The sequence below is a fragment of the Protopterus annectens genome, chromosome 14.part0 (genome assembly GCF_019279795.1).
Source record: "Protopterus annectens isolate FY-2018-M chromosome 14.part0, PAN1.0, whole genome shotgun sequence".
Classification (NCBI taxonomy): Eukaryota; Metazoa; Chordata; order Ceratodontiformes; family Protopteridae; genus Protopterus; species Protopterus annectens.
The window spans coordinates 593,815,707-593,835,706 of NC_056748.1; the positions used below are offsets into that span (position 1 = coordinate 593,815,707).

The 20,000-nt window shown below is 36.6% G+C and overlaps 1 protein-coding gene across 1 annotated transcript in view; it reads left to right on the forward strand.

Annotated features, from left to right (window-relative positions):
- The window catches only part of TCERG1L (transcription elongation regulator 1 like), a 2,969,407-nt gene that overhangs the window by 1,286,335 nt on the left and 1,663,072 nt on the right, over positions 1–20,000 (forward strand). The window contains exon 6 of the mRNA XM_044056336.1: positions 11,504–11,572. Coding sequence (XP_043912271.1) covers positions 11,504–11,572 — 69 coding nt within the window. The remainder of the gene's footprint in view (positions 1–11,503; positions 11,573–20,000) is intronic.

Consider the following 20,000-nt stretch of genomic DNA (forward strand, 5'->3'; position numbering starts at 1 on the left):
GTTCTTCACTTTTATGTTCGTTTTTTCTGTTTTATGACATCTACATGTCTTAAAGCTGTGTAATTACAACGTCACTTGACTTTTACAGCAGCAAAGCTTTATACTTCATATATTGTTGATTTAATATGGTAAAAGCCTGTTATTGAAGCTGTTACTCTGAAGTTGTTTTTTCGCCATTTTGGTTGTTTAGCAAGTTTGAATACCCAGATGTAATATTAACACTTGTGAGACTACATCTGTCAGAGGTTTTGTGTGACAAATGAGGCATTGTGAAGTTGATGATGAAGAGGCATCATAAAACATGTGTGTTCAGATTGTATTACTTCAGTCTCTCATTTATGATGTGCATCAGGTAAGTCAATTAATGGACGACATGCATAGATGCAGAGATATGGAATATATATGGGATTTATAGCTTTAAGATTTATGAAACTAGATATAGTGACTTGATTGTCATGTGGTATGCGATTCCAGTGGTAACTTTGTACACAGAATTCGTGAAAGTCAACACCAATATGCTGTGTGTGCTGCTATTTAAGTGTACTGACTCTACTTGCTTTCTTTCAAAGTTGTAACTAACAGTACAGCAAAATGACATATTGTCAATGTCAGTTAATAAATTAAAAAACAGCCAATAATTCCATTCATTCAGCAGTAACATAATTTTCCAACAATAGGTGCAGACAGACTCAAACATCTTATTCACTGTTCGTCTCAAATCTTAGAATGTGATCTGCATATAAAGATGTCACAACCCTGAGGGTGCTGACTTGGAAATTCAAGGAAAGTCAGAATAACTATTAAAAACAGTAGAAGAAAATGCATCCTACTTCTTTATCCTAAAATTCTGCAGTGTGTAATACCATATGGATAGAACATAATTAAAAAATAACATGTTCTCTAAGTCCTGATGAGAGACTGCATCCCTACTATTTTAATAAGTAATCATTGGCTTGAGTAGGTGGCATAAAGTTTACGTAGGTCCTTCTTTTTAGTAACATATTTCCAATGTTTAAAACAAATATAGTGAGACACAAAGCTGAGCTGAATCAGTTAGTTGTTACCAAGGGCATCTAGCTGTTTTATTTCCTTACAACTCCATAAACCAAAACCCAGGGTGCATAAGATCTGAGAGTGCCACACAGACTGTCCAAGCAGGCTGTATCTATCAATCATTTGTGATACAGTTATGATTTGGGCATTTCCACAGAATTAGCAGATACTCTGCTTGGGGGCATGCATGACAGTATGACCAGTCATTGACTGAAGTGCACTTTTATTCCTTGAATACAATGAGTACTACCATCTACTTGGAAGCTTAAATCTAGTAAAATAAATCAGTGGAACAGATTTAATAATAAATGAGTCTTTTAATGGAAGAACAGCAGCATTTTTCCTACACTGATATCCACAGTATTTCATTCCATTCACACTTACTCGGTTCTGTGACCCAAACAAAATCACCTTGCAAGTATATATAGCAAGAAGAAATCATTTCCAGGCATATTGAATGTTGATTGTTGCATCATCCAAGAAGTGATCAAGGAGTTTGCATAACCTTTATTCCAAAAGGACTGGCTTTTTGAAAATATCTTTGATCTGCATTTATTGTCAAAGGTTTAATTTCTTAGCTCCATAAGCTTCTTCACACCCATACTGATAAACTGACATGTCTGTTAATCTAACAGATGTAGCCATTTTATATTTGTCCTGTAATACCTAGTCTTCCAGAACAAAGGTCAGTCACCTACCTAGTGTAAGTGGTCTGCCCAGATTACATTCTGTTCCATTTGGCATAAGATGCCATTGAAATCTCAAGTCTTTTATCCAGTGAACCTAGATCACATACACTGTTTTCCCATAGAGGCTAGGATGTGCCAGGATTGAACATGTTATGCACATCTCTATGAATAACCATGCGAGAGAGTGAGTGAGTGCAGATGTGCTTGCAAATACTGCATGTATGCAGCCACCATAGCTAGTGTTGAAAGACGGGCATAAATAGGACTACCATGTCTTCTGAGAGTCCAAAGCATCTGCCACTAGTCTCTGAAGTTCCTTAGGATATTTTGTATAGGCAATTTGAGGCAGATACCTAGTCAAGAAAATGCATTTTGGTAGAATCATCATTTTGATCACATTGATTATGGCCAAAACACAAAGCCTAAGTTTCCTCCATCTCAAAAGTATGGAGACTAACTCTTTCAAAAGGGGCCTTCATTCTTATCTGATCTGTGGCAATGGTGTTTATGTAGCCATATTCCCACAGAGGGCATTTTCTGTACTACCGGGATACTATGTGCAGCTAGACTGTCTATTAACCTTTTGAACTGGGAGTTTATATGTATTAGTTTAAATTTGTGCTCATTTAATATTAGACTGGACAGGGAACTGAACTAGTTTTTTATCTATAATTATTGGAGGCATGTTTTCTAAGAGATCATTAAACCAAGTTGTCCCACCATTTTTGAGACCCACAGAATTAAGGATGCCCTGAGAAGCAATAGGAATGCCTGTATGAGGTGTCTGTTGTTGAATGTAGTACGCCAGAGTTTCAGTAGCTAAGATGAAGAATAGTGGTTGGCACAGGCATCCTTGCCTAGTACCTCTGTGTAGTAAAAATGATGAGATAAGACTGTTTACTATGACATAGGCTGTGGTTCAAAATACAAGACCTGACACATCTGAATGAAGTCTACAGAAAATCCCTGTTATGATAGAACATGAAAAATAAATCCCCATGCTATAGTTTTGCCATTTATAAATATAGACAATGCAGCCGACAGTATGTGAGCTTCTCTGACCAGTTGTATTCCATTCTGTGAAACCTGCAATTTTTCCAGGCCCAACAACCCTTACTGAGACGTGTATATGGTGGGTGGGAGCAGAAGCTCTGTTCTTCTGGCCAGTATCTTGACCATGATTTCTGAGTCTGATTGCAAAAGGGAGATTAGTCTGTTACTTGACAGTTTTGTAGGGTGTTTGCTAGGTTTGTGTAGTAATAAAATGGCTTCCAGCTGTCTAGACGAGAGGAGGAGCTTTCTATAACTCAAAATACTAACTGTTTATTAGATTTCATGTAAAGCCTATGGTTAAACACATTTGGACCCAAGATTTTCCCTGGTTTCAGACTGGTAATAGCATCAGCAATCTCATTAACCCAAATAGGTTTCACTAGATCAAACATTTCCCTATCCCACAGTACAGGAAGGCATAGGGCATCTAAAACACCACTTAATTCCTTCCTAAACCTGACAAATAGTCACCAAGAAAGTTAATGATTTGTACCAGGCTTACCATGTGGAGTCCATCCATATTCTCATAATGCATCTGTCTTGGTGTCTTTTCCTTATCTCACTGTCTTACCTTGATCTGTTTTTTTCTTTTTCAGTTTTGTTTCTTGCAAGAATATTACTTGATCACTTTCCTTTTTATGTACCCTGATGTTTGCTACTAGTTTATGCTCTTTGTTTAAATCCTTGATATTCCATGAAAGATCTCAACCCCATTAAATCTGTGGTCTTTTACCTTTTTTTACATAGCTGTTTATCCTCCTGCTCCGCACACGTGCAGTGTAAGAAACTTTCCAGTTCATCTGGTGGAATTGGGCATTCTGAGACAATGTCACAACTACCTCATGTATACAGACAACCCTCTCCTCCTACCTCTAGACACAAACACTTGTGAGAGATGCAAATACACAGCCAGACTGGAGGCTAAGCGCTCTCAACCCATGACTGTAACAGACAGTCAAGAGGAGAAGAGAGACACTAGCATCACACCACCAGTCACACATGGATCTACAAAACAAGCACCGGCAAAACATACACATAAATACACAAAAACATATTCGGAGGCACTAGGTACCAATCTGAAAAAGAAACAGGGCCCTCCAAAGCAGACAAGCAAGCAACCTGCACCTCCAAACACAAGCCAGAAAACACATAATTCACCTCAGCAGTGTGCCTCACGACAGCCCCTAAGGCAAAACACCATACCCAACATGCTAGTAATAGGAGACTGTATAGTAAAGCACACCAGACTGAACAAGGAGAAGGTTACTGTCAGCTGCCTGTCGGGTGCTAGGATCCCCCACATAACACAGGCACTTAGGTCACTCCAGAACAAGTACAAGTATAATGCTGTCATTGTACATGTTGGTGTGAATGATCTAAGACGTACCTCCCTGGACTACATGAAAAGAGACATTGAGGAGCTCTCTGATCATGTAGCCCAAGCTGGTATGACCCTGACCTTGAGTAGCATACTATCTTCACCTAGAATGATACCACAATACAAAGACAAAATTATCAATTTCAACAATTGGCTAAGCTTCTGGTGTCATTCTAAGGGGATCCAGTGTCTGTCTGCCTGGGATGACATGATAGACAAGCCTCGCTGTTTCGCCATAGATGGTTTGCACCTGTTACCCCTAGGCTTTCGAATACTGGCCAAGGCTCTTGCCATCCCCATAGTGCCTTTTTTAGGCAAGGCTCAAAGTACAAACCAACCACCATAACCAGCACAGGTAACCAAAAACTAAGGGTAATGCTACTCAACGCCAGAAGTCTCAACCTCAAAATGCACACACTCGAGGCACTCCTCAGTATGGAGAAAATCGATGTTTGTGCAGTGACGGAAACCTGGTTCAAGGCTCCAGAGAGCACCCTAGCACTACCAGGTTACAATTCATATCATACCTTCTGGCCTCAGTTACCGGATCACAGTACAAAGGGCTGAGGTGTATCCATATTCATCAAGGTTACCCACATCTCCAGGTTAGTGGCGCAGCATGATGCCCCAGAGATCATCCATGCTCAACTATCAGCAGGCAAAACCACATTTCAAGTCATAGCCTGTTATAGATTGCCCACCATGTCCCAAGATGCTCACTCAGCATTCCTTGAGGCATTGGAAAATATAAAGGTCCTACCCAACACCATAATTTTGGGTGATTTCAACTACCCTGGTATAGACTGGGCAAACTACCAAAGTTCTAACTCCTATGCCCAGCGGTTCATAGAATTTATAAATTCAAATGCCCTTGAACAACTGGTATGTTCTCCCACTAGAGGGGACAACATATTGGATTTAGTCATCACAAATTTGGGCGGCCATTGTACCACACCAGTTATCACTCCCTCTCTGGTCAGATCCGACCACAAACTGATAACCCTGGACATCCTCACCCCTCCACCTCCCCCAGTCAAAGAAACCATCGTAAAAAAACTTTCCAAAGCAAACTTCAAACTACTTGCCTCTGAAGTGGAAAGCTTCACTATTCCCTTGCAGAAGGATAATGATATCCAGGATGCGGAATCCTACACCAAGGCACTTTATATACATCTTCAGGATTGCATGACTCCTTCCTCAAGCAAGAAGAAACCAGACTGGTGGACCCCAGCCATAAGCAAACTATACAATAAAAGGAGGAGACTTATACAAAAAAAGGCCTAATCTCAAGTAGAAAAATCATCCCTGATCAGCATTAGTAAGAAATTGAGGGCCCTCATCAAGTCAACTAAAGCCAATTTCGAAAAGAAATTTGCCAAGGATGCCAAAGATAACCATAAGGCCTTCTATGGTTACGTCAAAAACCTAAATGGCAATGCTCAGGTCTGTTCTGAGCTAGTACAAATCGAACAAAATACACTGACCCCACTGACATTGCCAACATCTTGGCTGACAGGTTCAGTGCAAATCCCCCCACCACCACCACCACCTGCAGGGCCTATTACTATTCCAGGGGATTGTGTAACTCCAATTATTACTGATACGTTGGTTAATAAGGCTCTAACTAAAGTTAAAAACACTGCCTCTATGGGACCAGATGGTTTCCTGGGCTGTGTCATACGAGAGCTCCAAAATTAATTAACCCCGCATCTGAATACCCTGCTCAGTCTCAGCCTCTCAACAGGATATGTGCCCATAGAATGGTGCACAGCAATGGTGGTTCCACTGCACAAGGGTGGGCCCACAACCGACCCTAGGAACTACCGACCAATAAGCCTGACCAGTCTGATCTGTAAGGCAATGGAGTGAATCATTATGGAACTCATAAATGGAGAGATTGGGAACCTCCAAACACTTGACCCCACACAGTTCAGCTTTGTCAAGGGCAGATCATGCCTCCTGAACCTGGTGGACTTCTTTGAGACAGTTACTCAGGCTATAGATAAGGGAAAGGAGGTACACACGGCTTACCTTGACCTTGCTAAAGCATTTGCCACCATTCCCCATTTGGCTATTATTGATAAACTTGCCAACCCGGGCATAAACCCTTGTGTCACAAGATGGATTGCAAACTGGCTCTCAGACAGATCCCACAAAGTAAGAGTAGCAGGATCTATGTCCGAATCCAGACCAGTAACGAGCGGTGTGCCTCAGGGCTCTGTCCTGGGGCCCCTCCTGTTTGACATATACTTCTCAGAAGTACAGGCAAGCACTGAAGGGCTGAGGCTGACCAAGTTTGCGGACGCCTGCAAACTGGGTGCTATAATAGAGTCTCTGGCTGACATGGATATCCTCCAGAAGGGCTTTAATGAGACTGATGCATGGTGTCAAAACCATGGTCTCAAGCTAAATGCTAAAAAATGTGTAGTAATCCCCTTTGGAAAAAACAGAGTACCTGCAAACTACCACATAGGAGGTAACCCCCTGAAATCTGAAGAAGTAATAAGGGATCTAGAGACCCAAGTAGATGGTCAGCTTTCCTTTGATAACCATGTTGCCAAGGTGGTTAGAAAATCCTTCTATGTGACCCATCTGATCACGAAAGGGTTTGCATCAAGATCTAAGGATGTAGTGGTGCCCCTCTACTCATCAGACCCAATATTGAGTACAATGCACCAATTGGAATGTACCTGGCCAGGCATCTCCAGCAGCTGGAGAGACCACAGAGGTACCTCACTAAGAGGATTACTGGCCTCAAACAGTTGCCCTATGCAGCACAATTGAAAAAAACTAAGGCTTTTTTCTGTTGCATACTGCCTTCCCCGAGGCGATCTCTGTCTAACATACAGAGCAATGTCCAACCCAGAACTGTTGAACATGCTGCATCCATCTTAGCAAAACCAAATCTACTCGAGCTACACGCTCTAGGGATATAAACCTCAGCACAACAATGAATAGAACATGCTGGATGGATAGATTCCCTTCGCAAAGACTCCCCTTGCTATGGAACAAGGTCCCGATGTACATAAGACAGAGCCCCTCACTATCACTCTTCAAGAGGAACCTTGACGAGTGGATGGGTAACAGAAAGTTCACACCACGGATCATACCAACAGCTCTGCTAGATAGGGGCCAAGGGTACTAGCTGCTAGATCAAGGGCCTAGGGAATTAACCAAAGGGGCGGTGAATACCGCACAACGTGGCTGGGCTAATATATGCCTTTGGGCAGATAGCCCAGTACCTACCTATGAACCTATGAAACCACCATTAAAAGGTGACTGTGCGAATGTTCTGATCAGTTTTACAGCATCTGTGCTAGGACATTTCATTAAAGTGTACAAATATTTACAAAAGCAAAAACAAGAGTTTGAAGGAATTTGCATGTTGGTGAACAGAAATATGAAATGCAACTGTGGATAATGCTGAAGAGAAGCGGCTCTGTAAAATGAAAACTGCATAAGAAGCAGGGAAACTAGAATAATGCGCTGTTAGAATTATATGTTGAAAATATCTGTGATCGTTTAGAATTTAATACTGATATGGGGATACACAGTCTAATATCTATGAATGCCAAGTATGTATTCATTTTAAACCAAATTCAGTGTATGAACATGTTATGCTACATATTAAGCATGTGGATTTGGGTGATGGTACTTCTCTCTATCAAATAATTTCTCTCTCTGAATCTTTGTACTGCTGACCTTCCTTTGTGGAGCTGAATCTCGTCCGTAACACAATGATATGGATGGATTAGGGAGACTCTCATCTCTAATTCAGTACTAATATTTATTCACTCATGCTCCTTTAATGTGAACCATGGTGACAGGATGCAGCTACAGTAATGAGTATTCTCTTCTGAGTCAGTAACCATCTTGTGTCCAACGGTCAGGGATCATCATGAAGGATGTTAGAGTATCACATGATTAACATGCAAAGACAATTTATTTTTTGGATTGGATAGATAGTGGGTAATAAAATTTCTTGGACAGGTGCAAAACATTGAGGCATTGGGGGGGGTCTTTAATTCATAGAATGCAGATGTAGATCTCCAAAAAATAAAAAAAAATGCAAGAAACCCAGTTTTGAAATATGATGTCAAGCATGCCTTGGTTACCAAGAATTTTTAGGCCAGTAACAGTTTAGTAAGAAAAGACTGGGGCCTTTGTAGCTGTGTCATGTGTTTGGACAGGTATATACTAAAGATGGCACTGTACTCCTTCATAGGACTGCTGTTTACTGCATCTAAAAAAATTGCCTCCTGTCAACCAATAATATAAAGGGAATAACATAACTAATGCAACTCAACAATTATACTTCGACTCACCTTGAATCCTCTCACTTTTACACTACACACTGACAATACCATCACCAAAGTTGTTTCACACCTCAAACTATGCTACCATGTCTCAAACATACTCTCACATAAGGCAAGAGCAGTCTTAGAAAAAAATATTCTATTTCCAAAACTTAAATATGGCCTACCCCTATTATGTCTTCTGTCAAAGAATACTTAAATATTTCATCAGCAGGAAACAAAATAATCTGCTTTCTCCTCCTAGCAGATTCGAGAATGTATCATTGCAATTTCATAAAAAATATGATCTGGTTGCTCATTACAGAAAGGGTATGCTACTTCATGCAACCTTACTATTTAGAATACTTAACCCTTGGTTACTGCCCCTCTCAAAATAGGAGCCGTTTTACTAGGAAACAAACTTTTACACTAAGAAATAACCAGAAGACCTACCCTACCCTAGCTCTTCCAAAATTCAAAGCAATAGGCAAAAATGCAATTTCTAGACTACAGCCAATAATATGGATCTACCTTGCCAATGAGGTAGAAAACAACCAAACATGGTAAGAATTCAAATCAGCCCAGAATTAACACCTTTAAAAGAAACCCAAGTGTACCTGCTGTCATAATACTGAATAATGTCATAACCTCCTGCTCTGCAACTGTCTTCCAAGTATATATATATTACTAAATAATTTTACTTAGTGTATTTTATACCCTAAAAGATACATTTTGCATGCACTTACAAATGTCTTCATAGTTGGCAGTCACACCCATTTCACTGAAACTGTTGCATACAAAATACATATAACTTAGAGATGCTCATAATAATGAGGCTAGCTGTTATAAACTAAGCTTGCATTGTAGATAGTGATATATAGTACGGTACTATGTTACGAACCTGGGTCATGAGACCAGTACACTCAGCAAGTAAACAAATTGTAATAAATAAATAAAAATACCATAGAGGAATTGTAATCTACATAATATCTCAAGTCAGAGTAGAATACAGAGGGATAACTTCTTCCAACCTAAATGGGATGCGTATAGATATTAATTCTATTAAATGCAAAGATTTTCCAGAGCAATAATGCTACATGGTAGTCATATGAGAGGGGGTTGTCAATTAAGACTCCAATATCTGTGATTCACCATAAACGTTTGGAGAGGTATACTTGGTATACTGTAAGTGAAGAATGATTTTTCTTTAAACTAAATTAGAAATATTGCATTTCTCTGCATTTATTTAACATTTGTTTAATGGGAAAGTCTGACTTGGAATGAAGCCAATTTTCAGCGGAGGCCTGGGGAGAAATGCTCCTGATGTATGTTTTTATAACACGGGAGGAAACCAGAATACCCAGAGGAAACCCACACAAATGCAGGGAGGACATGCAGACTTCACACAGAAGGCACCCCAGCCAAGAACCGAAGTGGAGATCTTCTTGCTGTGAGGCAACAATGCAACTGCTGCACCACTGTGCCATCCAAAAGTAATGCAATGTTATCTATTTTTCAGTTTAACATTGTTTTGTAAAGTTTTATTGCTTGCTGTATTGATTATCATATTAATGGAGTGATCAACACCACCACCTATATTGCAGACATCAGCACAATTCATTAGCCATAGGTCTGGGATTACAGTTCAGAGGTTACAGAAGTATATAGTAATGGGGGAGGGGCATAGCACTAAATGCTGAGGGACACCACCAGCTAGTTTCTTGCTTTCTGAAGAGACACCTGCTGCTTTAAGTAGGTGAATTCCATCTTTCAGACAATCTGCTTTCCACTTTACCATGCACATGTCTACTTTTAGGTCTTGTAGCATATTTATAATACCTATATTGTGGGTGGTATCAAATGCCTTTGAAAGATACATGTATACTGTGTAGACCAAATATCCACTATCCACAGTCACTGTGGTCTTCATGAAGAAGCTTACGTAAATTAAGTAGACCCAAACACAAAGATGTCCTAAAGGTAACCGAAGAAACAAGTATCCTTACCAGTCTCAAAAAAGCCATGACCCAGGTAGCACTACCCGTGAAATATACATCTGAACATCCCACTGACTCAGTTCCAAAAAACATAAGCAAACCTGCACACAAACCAATGTCCTAGTCATACTTGACTTCATAGTGATGCATACCATTGCACAACTGGCTGTGCAAGGACAGGGTCATGGTCACTTTCCTTATCAGCCATCAGGATTTACCACATTACACAAGCACTGAACTCTCTGCATCACAAGTACACATATGAATGAGTACACATTCAATTTTAATGAAAGGCTGCACTCTGTTGTTATGATGAGGCATTTAAAACAACAGATGCTGGGAATGAGTTAAAGTGAGACAAAAATGTCATCCAGGAATCTGCCAGGCAGTGTTATCATTGGGATAAATAGCTTTCAGAACAATGGCCTAAACAAATTAATGGCCTAGAAGGTGGTGATTGAGAAACAGATGCTATTAATGTGCTGTCACCTTCAACATATTATATTTTGTATTAGGTTAATTTTCAGCTTCATGAAAGCACTTTTTAAGCTAGAAAGAATAACTGTTAAAGCAAGGAACTGATTTATATACATGGACTGGGAGTGTTGTCAGAAACATGTAATGGACTAGTTTCCAATGTGACTGATGACTGACTGGAGGGGGGGGTCAATTGGAAAATTATATGTCTGTGGTATGGCACAGATGTCGACTTCTATTAGTAAGTATATAACTGTTGAAAGTACGGCAGACAACGCTTTGCTGTATGATGGAATTGTATGCAGGCTTTGCCATCATCACTGGCCACCTCTTAACATCCATCAACATTTCATTACCATGCAGAGGCAATGATAACTGGATGAGTTTCATGGCAAATGTGTGCAGGAACATCTACACAGTAGTTCATTATTCATAAAGTTCATGTATGTGTTTATGCACATGATTACTGCAATAGCATTATTTATAGCATCTATAAATGTATGTGTCATGTTGGAGGTATACGCCATATAGAAATCTACTTATGGTTCATTTTCTTTGTAGCACATGAAGAATGGATACGAAACAGGGTGGCACAGAGACGGAGGGAAAGACGGCTGGCCGGGCAGCATGGTAAGTTAATTTTTTTTTAATCACACTGTTATTTGCTCATATTTTTATTCTTTGCAGAAAACATGCATCACGTTAACAACATTGTGCCTGCTGCCTGCATGGGCAGCATCGATCTGATGCATTATGTCTTATGTTACTAAAGGGGATATGGCTCTCACTGCAGTGCAGGTTTGAAACAGACCCTTCATGTCTGTATCTACCCAAGCTTCAGAAGATCAGAGAGTCTAGTGACAAGGAACGCTAATGGGGTGGATGGTTTGGCAACGTGCTACTGGTAATGGAGTGCAACATGGGGTACACTGCAGATATACTATAAGGAGGATGACATCCAAAGTATTATGATTTTTCTGTGTTATCTATTTTTATCCGTAAAAGATTTTAAATGTACAAATGTCATAGTGTGGTATTCTAGGAATGCATGTGATCATTTACTGTGGTATAGTGCATGCATGTAAGAGGGACTGCTATATCAACATGCATTTTTTTTATTTTTCATAACCTTACTTTTCCCCCCAGTGGTTCAAAATACTCGCCAGTGATACACACATTCAGGTCAATGGCAGCATTTGGATAGCTCTCTGCACATGTCTGTTTTTAGCAAACATATATGGGTACATTTACAGCTCAACTGTCATGTGCGTCTCTAACTACTGTATGAGACCTTGCATATGCACTCAAGGTTGCAACATAGGGACATACAGGCTTACTTGTGCCACTACCAGTGTTTATCCCTATACAAGCCATTACCCAAGATATAGCAAGGTTTGCAGACTACTGTTTGTTTTTATTTAGGTGCAAACATATGCAACATACCATGCAAGTGCATATTCGCATACCCAGTCACTTAGAGTGGACCTTCTTTTATAACATAGTCTGTCAGTTCTTCAGAATCATTATACTGCTTATTTTGATTGTTTTTATCTTTGTTCTGTAAAAATTTGCTTCCCTACTAATACCCTGGCAAAGTGCTTGCATGAAACTTTACCTACACTAGGCTTATACTGCAGAGTATGTTTCTTATTAGTCATTTTTCCCATAATAAAAATTCTTCTGTAGCTGGCTAACTCAACTTCACCTACAGAATGTTCCATACTACTGAATTTGTACTGTGCATAGCCTGATTATTAGCAATGCAAAAATTTTCAAAGGGATTGTTTACTAACTGACATGGATAATCCTTTACAGTATCATGTCTTTAATTTTCATGACCTACTTTAAAACTAGTACCACCAGTTGTTTCTAGATGGCCTGTATAAATGGACCTAAGGATATTTCACTTTCATTGATGATGATGATGATGATGATGTCAGTAAAGGTAGTCCTGATCATTTATTGTTAAATTTAGAAATTATTTATTTAACATTTGTTTACCAGAAAAGTCCAACTTGGAATAAAGCCAATTTTCAGCAGAGTCCCGTAGAGAAATGCTCTAGACATATGTCTTTGTAAAGTGGGAGTAAACCCACACTAATGCAGGGAGGACTTGCAGACTCCACACAGATGGCACTCCAGCTGAGAATCGAAACAGAGAACCTCTTGCTGTCAGGCAACAACATTACCATTGCACCAGTGCACTGTCCAACAGCTGATATTAATAAACACAAAAGCAGGAAGCTAACTATATAGACTATAAGTTTCTCTAAAATGTCAGCCTTGTTCATATCTATTTGGGCAGCAACTTTCATATTACTATTCCATATAAATGCAAAAAAAAAAAAAAAAAAAAGTTTCTCATCTAACACATGAATCTCTTTCATTTCTCCACTACCATTTAGATTTTTATTTTTGGCCTTAATGTCAAAGCATATTTTGCTCTAGAAACATATGCCTAATTTGTTCATTAATTCATTAACTGCTTAAAGTGAATTCCTAGGACTCAAAAAAGGGTTACTGTGATAGGAAAGCCTAACACCAAAATTTCCACGTTGAAATGTGCTTTAATGATTCACAGACCACTCTCCGGCTACAGGTTTCCCCTAGTGGTGACCATTACACAGAGACTGCTTTTGCTAGGGAATATGCATTTTAATTCAGAAGTGTGTGTGTGTGATTCATGAGATGCAGTCATGTGCAGTCTTTCAGGAGTATAAATGTGTCAATGTGTGCGAATCTGTGTCTAAGGGGATTGCAACACAGAATGTCGATTTGGGATGACAACCTCGTGGGTGAGGACCAGTTCTGAATCACTTTGCTGATTTATTTATTTATTTCACCTATGAGAATAATTGAATGCTGTCTTTTTACAGCTTTAACTTACTTACCACTGTAGAAGTAGCTGCAGCTCATACTATGACAACAAGTAAACACTGTAGTGCTGTATGTATCTGTCTCCTGCAGTAGCTGACTGTATAGATGTAAGTATTTATGTTTGCATATGCTAATGTTTGTCCAGCCAGAAATGGGTATAGGACTCCAACTCTGTATGTGTGAATATGTTGAACCATGTATGCAGGTGAGTGGAGGAGTGTTTAATTTCCCCAAGTCAGACCTAGTGTGAAGGACTGTGTGTGTGTGTGTGTGCGTGTGTGTGTGTATGTATGTGCATTTGTAGGAGTATCTGAATGTTTATGTACAGGCCCACAAAAGTACATGAGCATCTGTGAGCTCACGTGTTTACATAAGCATCCTTTACAATCAGGATATATAGGTTAAGTAGAATATTACAATGGGGAGGTCTGACTTCATAATGTTCGAATCCAAGACATGGTAATTAGCCACCAATGAGGTGTTCCTGCTTCTCTGTTTGGAGTCATCATTTCTGTGAATGAAAGATTCTCTCCATCTATCTTACTATTTGCTATACCCAGAATGGGCAATTATTTGGCAGAGGAGCTCTATCTGAATTCTCCTTATTATATTTTCACTTACCTGATAAAAATGTAGATAACAGTCATAATGAGGGACTGAAATTGACACATGCAGCCAAAGGTTTAGATTAATTACTGCAGGCATTTGAAATATTAAAATTCTTTAAGTTGTTGTGTTGCTTGGATCAAGCCAGATCTTAGATCAGTTAGCAATAAAATGTTATTTGCAGATTATATTATCCTAGAGGTTCTTCTGAGAGAGTCGCTAAACATTTTATTGCAGTCAACTCCCTATGTTAGTTTTCTAGGTGCTACTGCAGATAATATTAAAGAAAATGTATACCCTTTTGTCTTTTTTCCAGCATCACAGAAAACATTGTTTTATTAATAAATTCCTCTATATTTTCAATGTTCTTTATTCAAGGACTATAAGAGTCTGTTCAAAAAAGTTGAATTATTAATGAAGCTGAAATCTTGTATATTAATTTTCAAGATATTCATAAACTGTTAACTCTTAAGGAAAAAGAAGAAAAAATTATTTCTAGAAAGAAAAAAATCTAAAGCACTCAACTACACACACTAAACAAAACATGTAAGCATCAATGCTTATGTATATTAATTACATGAAGAAGCACATTTTTAATTTTCAGAACATTTGCACATATCTGTCAGCATAATGTCCAAGCTCACATCAGAATGTATTAATTCTATCATTTTAGTATTTACTCTGTTTTTATTCTAAACAACTGATATTAATGAACACAAAAGCAGGAGCCTTTAACGTCATCTAGCTTTACTTATGGTTGCAAATAAGCCGTAGAAGGATGATCTTTTTTAAGGGAACATTTGGAATAAAGCCACAAATATGACAGTGACGTCATATTCCTCAATACTTTCAAATCATAATGCTTTAGCAAATCTATGAAAGTCTTGCCAGTTTTCATATAATTCTTCACAATAAATATGCACTCTCAATTTGCTTTTTGTTGAATTTTACATGTCTAACATATTCTTGAATTTAAAAATATCCCTTTTATAAGGAGAAAATGTCAAATTAAAATCCATATAATTCTATTTTGTATTTATTTGACTTGAAAATTCTGACTGCACATAGATCTCATTTTCTGCTGAGGACTGGCCCCACAGATATAGTACAGTTCATTACACAGTCATAGTATAGTTTCCTAACAAATTATAATAATAATAATAATAAAAGAATTAGAAGTAATATGTGAAGTCATACTGGTATGATACAAAGACAGATAAATGAAAGACTGTAGGTAGCCAAGGAACAAAACCAGAACAAATCTATATATATATATATATATAACATTTATATAAAAAGCAAATATTGGAGAGGTGAAATTAGTAAAGCACAGAGATGCTGAAACAAGAGAAGTCAAATAAGAGTGATATGGCTATAAAATTAAGAGGAGGAAGAAGAAATGTAAGAGGAGGAAAAAAAGTAAAAGATTTTTATGAAGGAATTAAAGATAATGAATGGAAAAAGTAAAATTAACAGGACAGAAAAATAGAAGTAATAGTTGGCATTTAGAAGAGTGAGGAGGAGGCAAAGGATGAGAGTGTAGAAAAGGTGGGTTTTTTGAATATGTGAGTATGAGGTAATGAAGTGATGTTGAAGGGTAAGCTGTTCCAGGTCTTATTTTCTTATTTATGTATTTATTGTTGGTTAGTGGATTTCTGAATTAGGAATTATCAGCTTTCAAGGATTTAATTAATTTATTTATTATTTAATTAATTTATTTAACTTATTTAACATTTGTTAATTGTGAAAGTCTGACTTGGAATGAAGCCAATTTTCAGCGGAGGCCCAGGGAGAAAGGCTTCAGATGCATGCCTTTGTAACATGGGAGGAAACCGGAGCACCCAGAGGAAACCCACACAAACACAGGGAGGACATGCAGACTCCACACAGAAGGCACCCCAGATGAGAATCAAACCGGAGAACCTCTTGCTGTGATGACAACGCTACCGCTGCACCATCCAATGCCATTTAAAAGATTTTAAAGCAATTTATTTGTTGACATTTTATATTTTGTCTTCTTCAGCTTAAGAATGTATAATATGGCATTAGTTTACAAGACATTTCATGAAAAAAAACATTTTGTATGTTTGTATAGCAGTCTGTTGACTTGAATGTTTATGTATTGTGGTACTTGCCTTTTTCCTTATTACATGGAGAATTAAACCAATAAATTATTACCTTAAGTGTATATAATTATTGAAATACATATAAATTATATATATATATATATATATATATATATATATATATATATACACACACACACACACACACACTCACACACACACACACACTCATATATATATATATATATATATATATATATATATATATATATATATATATATATATATAGGTCTACTTGTTTTTCTCGAACACACACTTTTTCAACAAACACAAACTACATCGACAGTGCACTTTTGCAAAAGCTGATTCACGGAAGCACATTACAGTGGGGATAAGGACTGTATCCTTTTCCCCACTGTAGTGCGATCTCAGAGTTAGTTTATTTAAGTAGGGGAGGTGCAGGGGGGCTTGCCCTCAGCAAAATAGTGTTTAAAGTAGTTTGCTTTGAATCGGCTTTTGTGAAAGTACACTTTTGCTTAAGGGGTTTCTTGTTCAAGACTGTGAAATTTCAATCAAGTAATGTAGACCTATATATATATATATATATATATATATATATATATATATATATATATTTATATATATATATGTATATATTTACACACACACATGCGCGTGCATATACATACACACGTATGTAGAAATGTGATGCTTCCTGTTTCCCAGGGTTTTGAATAACTTTTTGGAGCTATTCTAGTTTTAAGTAAGTGGTAAAGAAATGTTAACAAAACTGCATTTATCTAATTTGTATAGTAAGGTAATAAAGAAATTGCTTCTGATATAAATAATAATTCGGGCAATAGTGCATTGTCAAAAATTTTGTAAATATTATCCTAATGAAACATTACATTTCTGAAATGAGTATCATAGTTATTGTGTAATACAAATTCAGGACCAGATTTTACAATTCTGTTGAGAGCGCCAATCATGCAAATGATGGTTAGTTGAGCCTTACATGAATAATTATCAAAACATTGTATTACTAATTAATAACATTTATTTGAAAAGTTTAGTAAATTCTATTAAAGAATTATACAGATAATCGAATCATTGCAGGGAACTTCAGGGGGATATCCTGCTTATAGAATAATATGAAATTTCTAATTCATTTTAAGATTAAATGCATTTAGCATTAGGATGTTGTCTATGATTCATTAAGACTCCTTCTGCTAGAGTAAATAGTATTGTGGATAATGTGCAAACTTTTTATATATCCTCCTTAATTAATTTATAGTTAAGATGCAAACAGTTATAATTTGTATACAAATGGTTAGAAAATTGCATTTTTCATATACATTAAATAAATAAAACCGAGAAATATTATCAAGCAGTCCTGCATTGACATGGCTGAATAAAGTTCCTCATACATGTTTCATGATTCCAAGTGTATAAAAAATTTCCTTATTTTATCTTGTGCTCTCTTTTTAAGTCTGATCTACGTATTTGTGAACTAAATATAAAGCTATGTTTTATATTTGGATATTACAGTGGATGCAAACAACTTATGTTTAGATTTAAAAATGACAATGGGCATATAATAGCTTTTACAGAGTACTAACTTGTTTTTGTTAAAGGAATCATAATAGTCTTTCTATGAGGAAGCAGAAGTTTGATTTTCCATGATTATGTTAAATAGTTAATGCAGAATATTAAGAATCTTATGATGATTTCTAGACAAGGTGTTTTTTGTACTTTTTTTTATTTGCTTTTCAGTTTCTAACACTGTAGTTGATTTTCTTAGTTGAAAACATTATTTGGTTACTTATGTATTTATAATTTAAAGAAAAGCATCAGCTTTACTTACTTAAGTTAGATGGAGCCATCCTAAGTTTGTTAAAATAAATATAATGTTGATTTATGTGTTTTTCTATATCAGATACAAATATGTTATGAATTTGCTTTTATAGTCTGTAAAAATTTTTATTTACTAAAATGGAAATGTCATACTCTTTTTAATCATTTTAATCACTCTGGATTTACTGGATACTGTCAAGTGATATATTTTTCTAGAATTATAATAGAATGTATAAGTATTTTAATTTAATATGCAAGTAGAAAAATAATGTCACAAGTTTTAATTATTTTGAATATATAAATTTTGGGCCCCATTACAAAACACCACTTGCATTGAGAGCAGGCTGCAAAAGCAGGTGTTTTGGAATATGTTCCATTATGCAAGCTTGTTTATAGATTTTAATTCACTTACAATGAGAGCAAGTCTTTCAGATTCTGAACAGACTTTCAATGGAGTACAAACTTTCACAATCTGGCACTTTGTTTTCAAATTCTTAAGCTTATTTTTAAAATGAATTAAAACCTTACCGTATATAGAACACGTTAATGAATCAGTATTATTATTTTGCTTCCTCTTATTTTGTAATTATGGAAAAATAAACTTTTTTAAGGCTAATTCATTTCAGTAAGAATGCATGTAACACATTTGTATTACTTGTTTTAATTTTAATGAGAGCTGTATTGTGATAAGCAAGACAACTTAACATTTTCAAGCATTCAGCCTTCAATACAATGTTCCTAAGGCTATGAGTAGTGGATAGAAACAAGACCTCATTTATTTTCTAGCCGTTAAAGTTTTAAAAACAATTCTTTAAAGATTTTGCTGATTCTGTTTTTCTTATATGATGAAAAGTCCTCCTTATCTAAGTTGTCACTGAAATCTCCTGTTAAAATTAACTTTCCTATAATAAGATTACATTTAATAAAATTTTTGTAACTTTATTTACAGTCCCAAGACTCAAGTATACATTGCCTAATGCATTAATGTTAAGCAGCCTTTATTGTTCTTGAAAGTATGTTAAACTTTTTGCTAATTAGATGGTTTATTCATCAATATAGCAATGTATTTACACTTTGAATGAAGATAATAAAATCATAGGTCTTTACCATAACTAAGATAATTTATATTTTCTTCCAGTAACTCAAGCTTCTTATAGGAAATGCACATTAGGCTTACACATTTTCAGATATTTATAATCTTCCTCTTTTCTGATAAAGTTAATCTGTTGATAAAAATATAAAGATGATGTATTTGATCCAAATGAAGGTGAAATTAATTTTACACAAAATATTCTTAGGAACAAAAATGTGATACATATTTAATTTGATGACACCGATACGAATTTTGAAGTCAGTCCCTATGGAATAAAAATACTAATTATCTTTAGCTGTGTTTACATAATTCTTCACTATCTTTAAACCAAGAGATTCTGTGGCACTGTAAAATACTTTAAAACAAAATTACATACATTATATACATATTCTTATATACAATGGTTTCAAAATACAATTGTATTAACTATTCTAGAAACCAGGTAGGCATGTCAGAACAATCCATAAAGATGTGAGCCCCTGCAAGTGTGGTAGCTACATGGCCCCATAAATCCTCAACAAAAAACAAAATGCAGAGCCAGAAAACAGTGACACATAAATT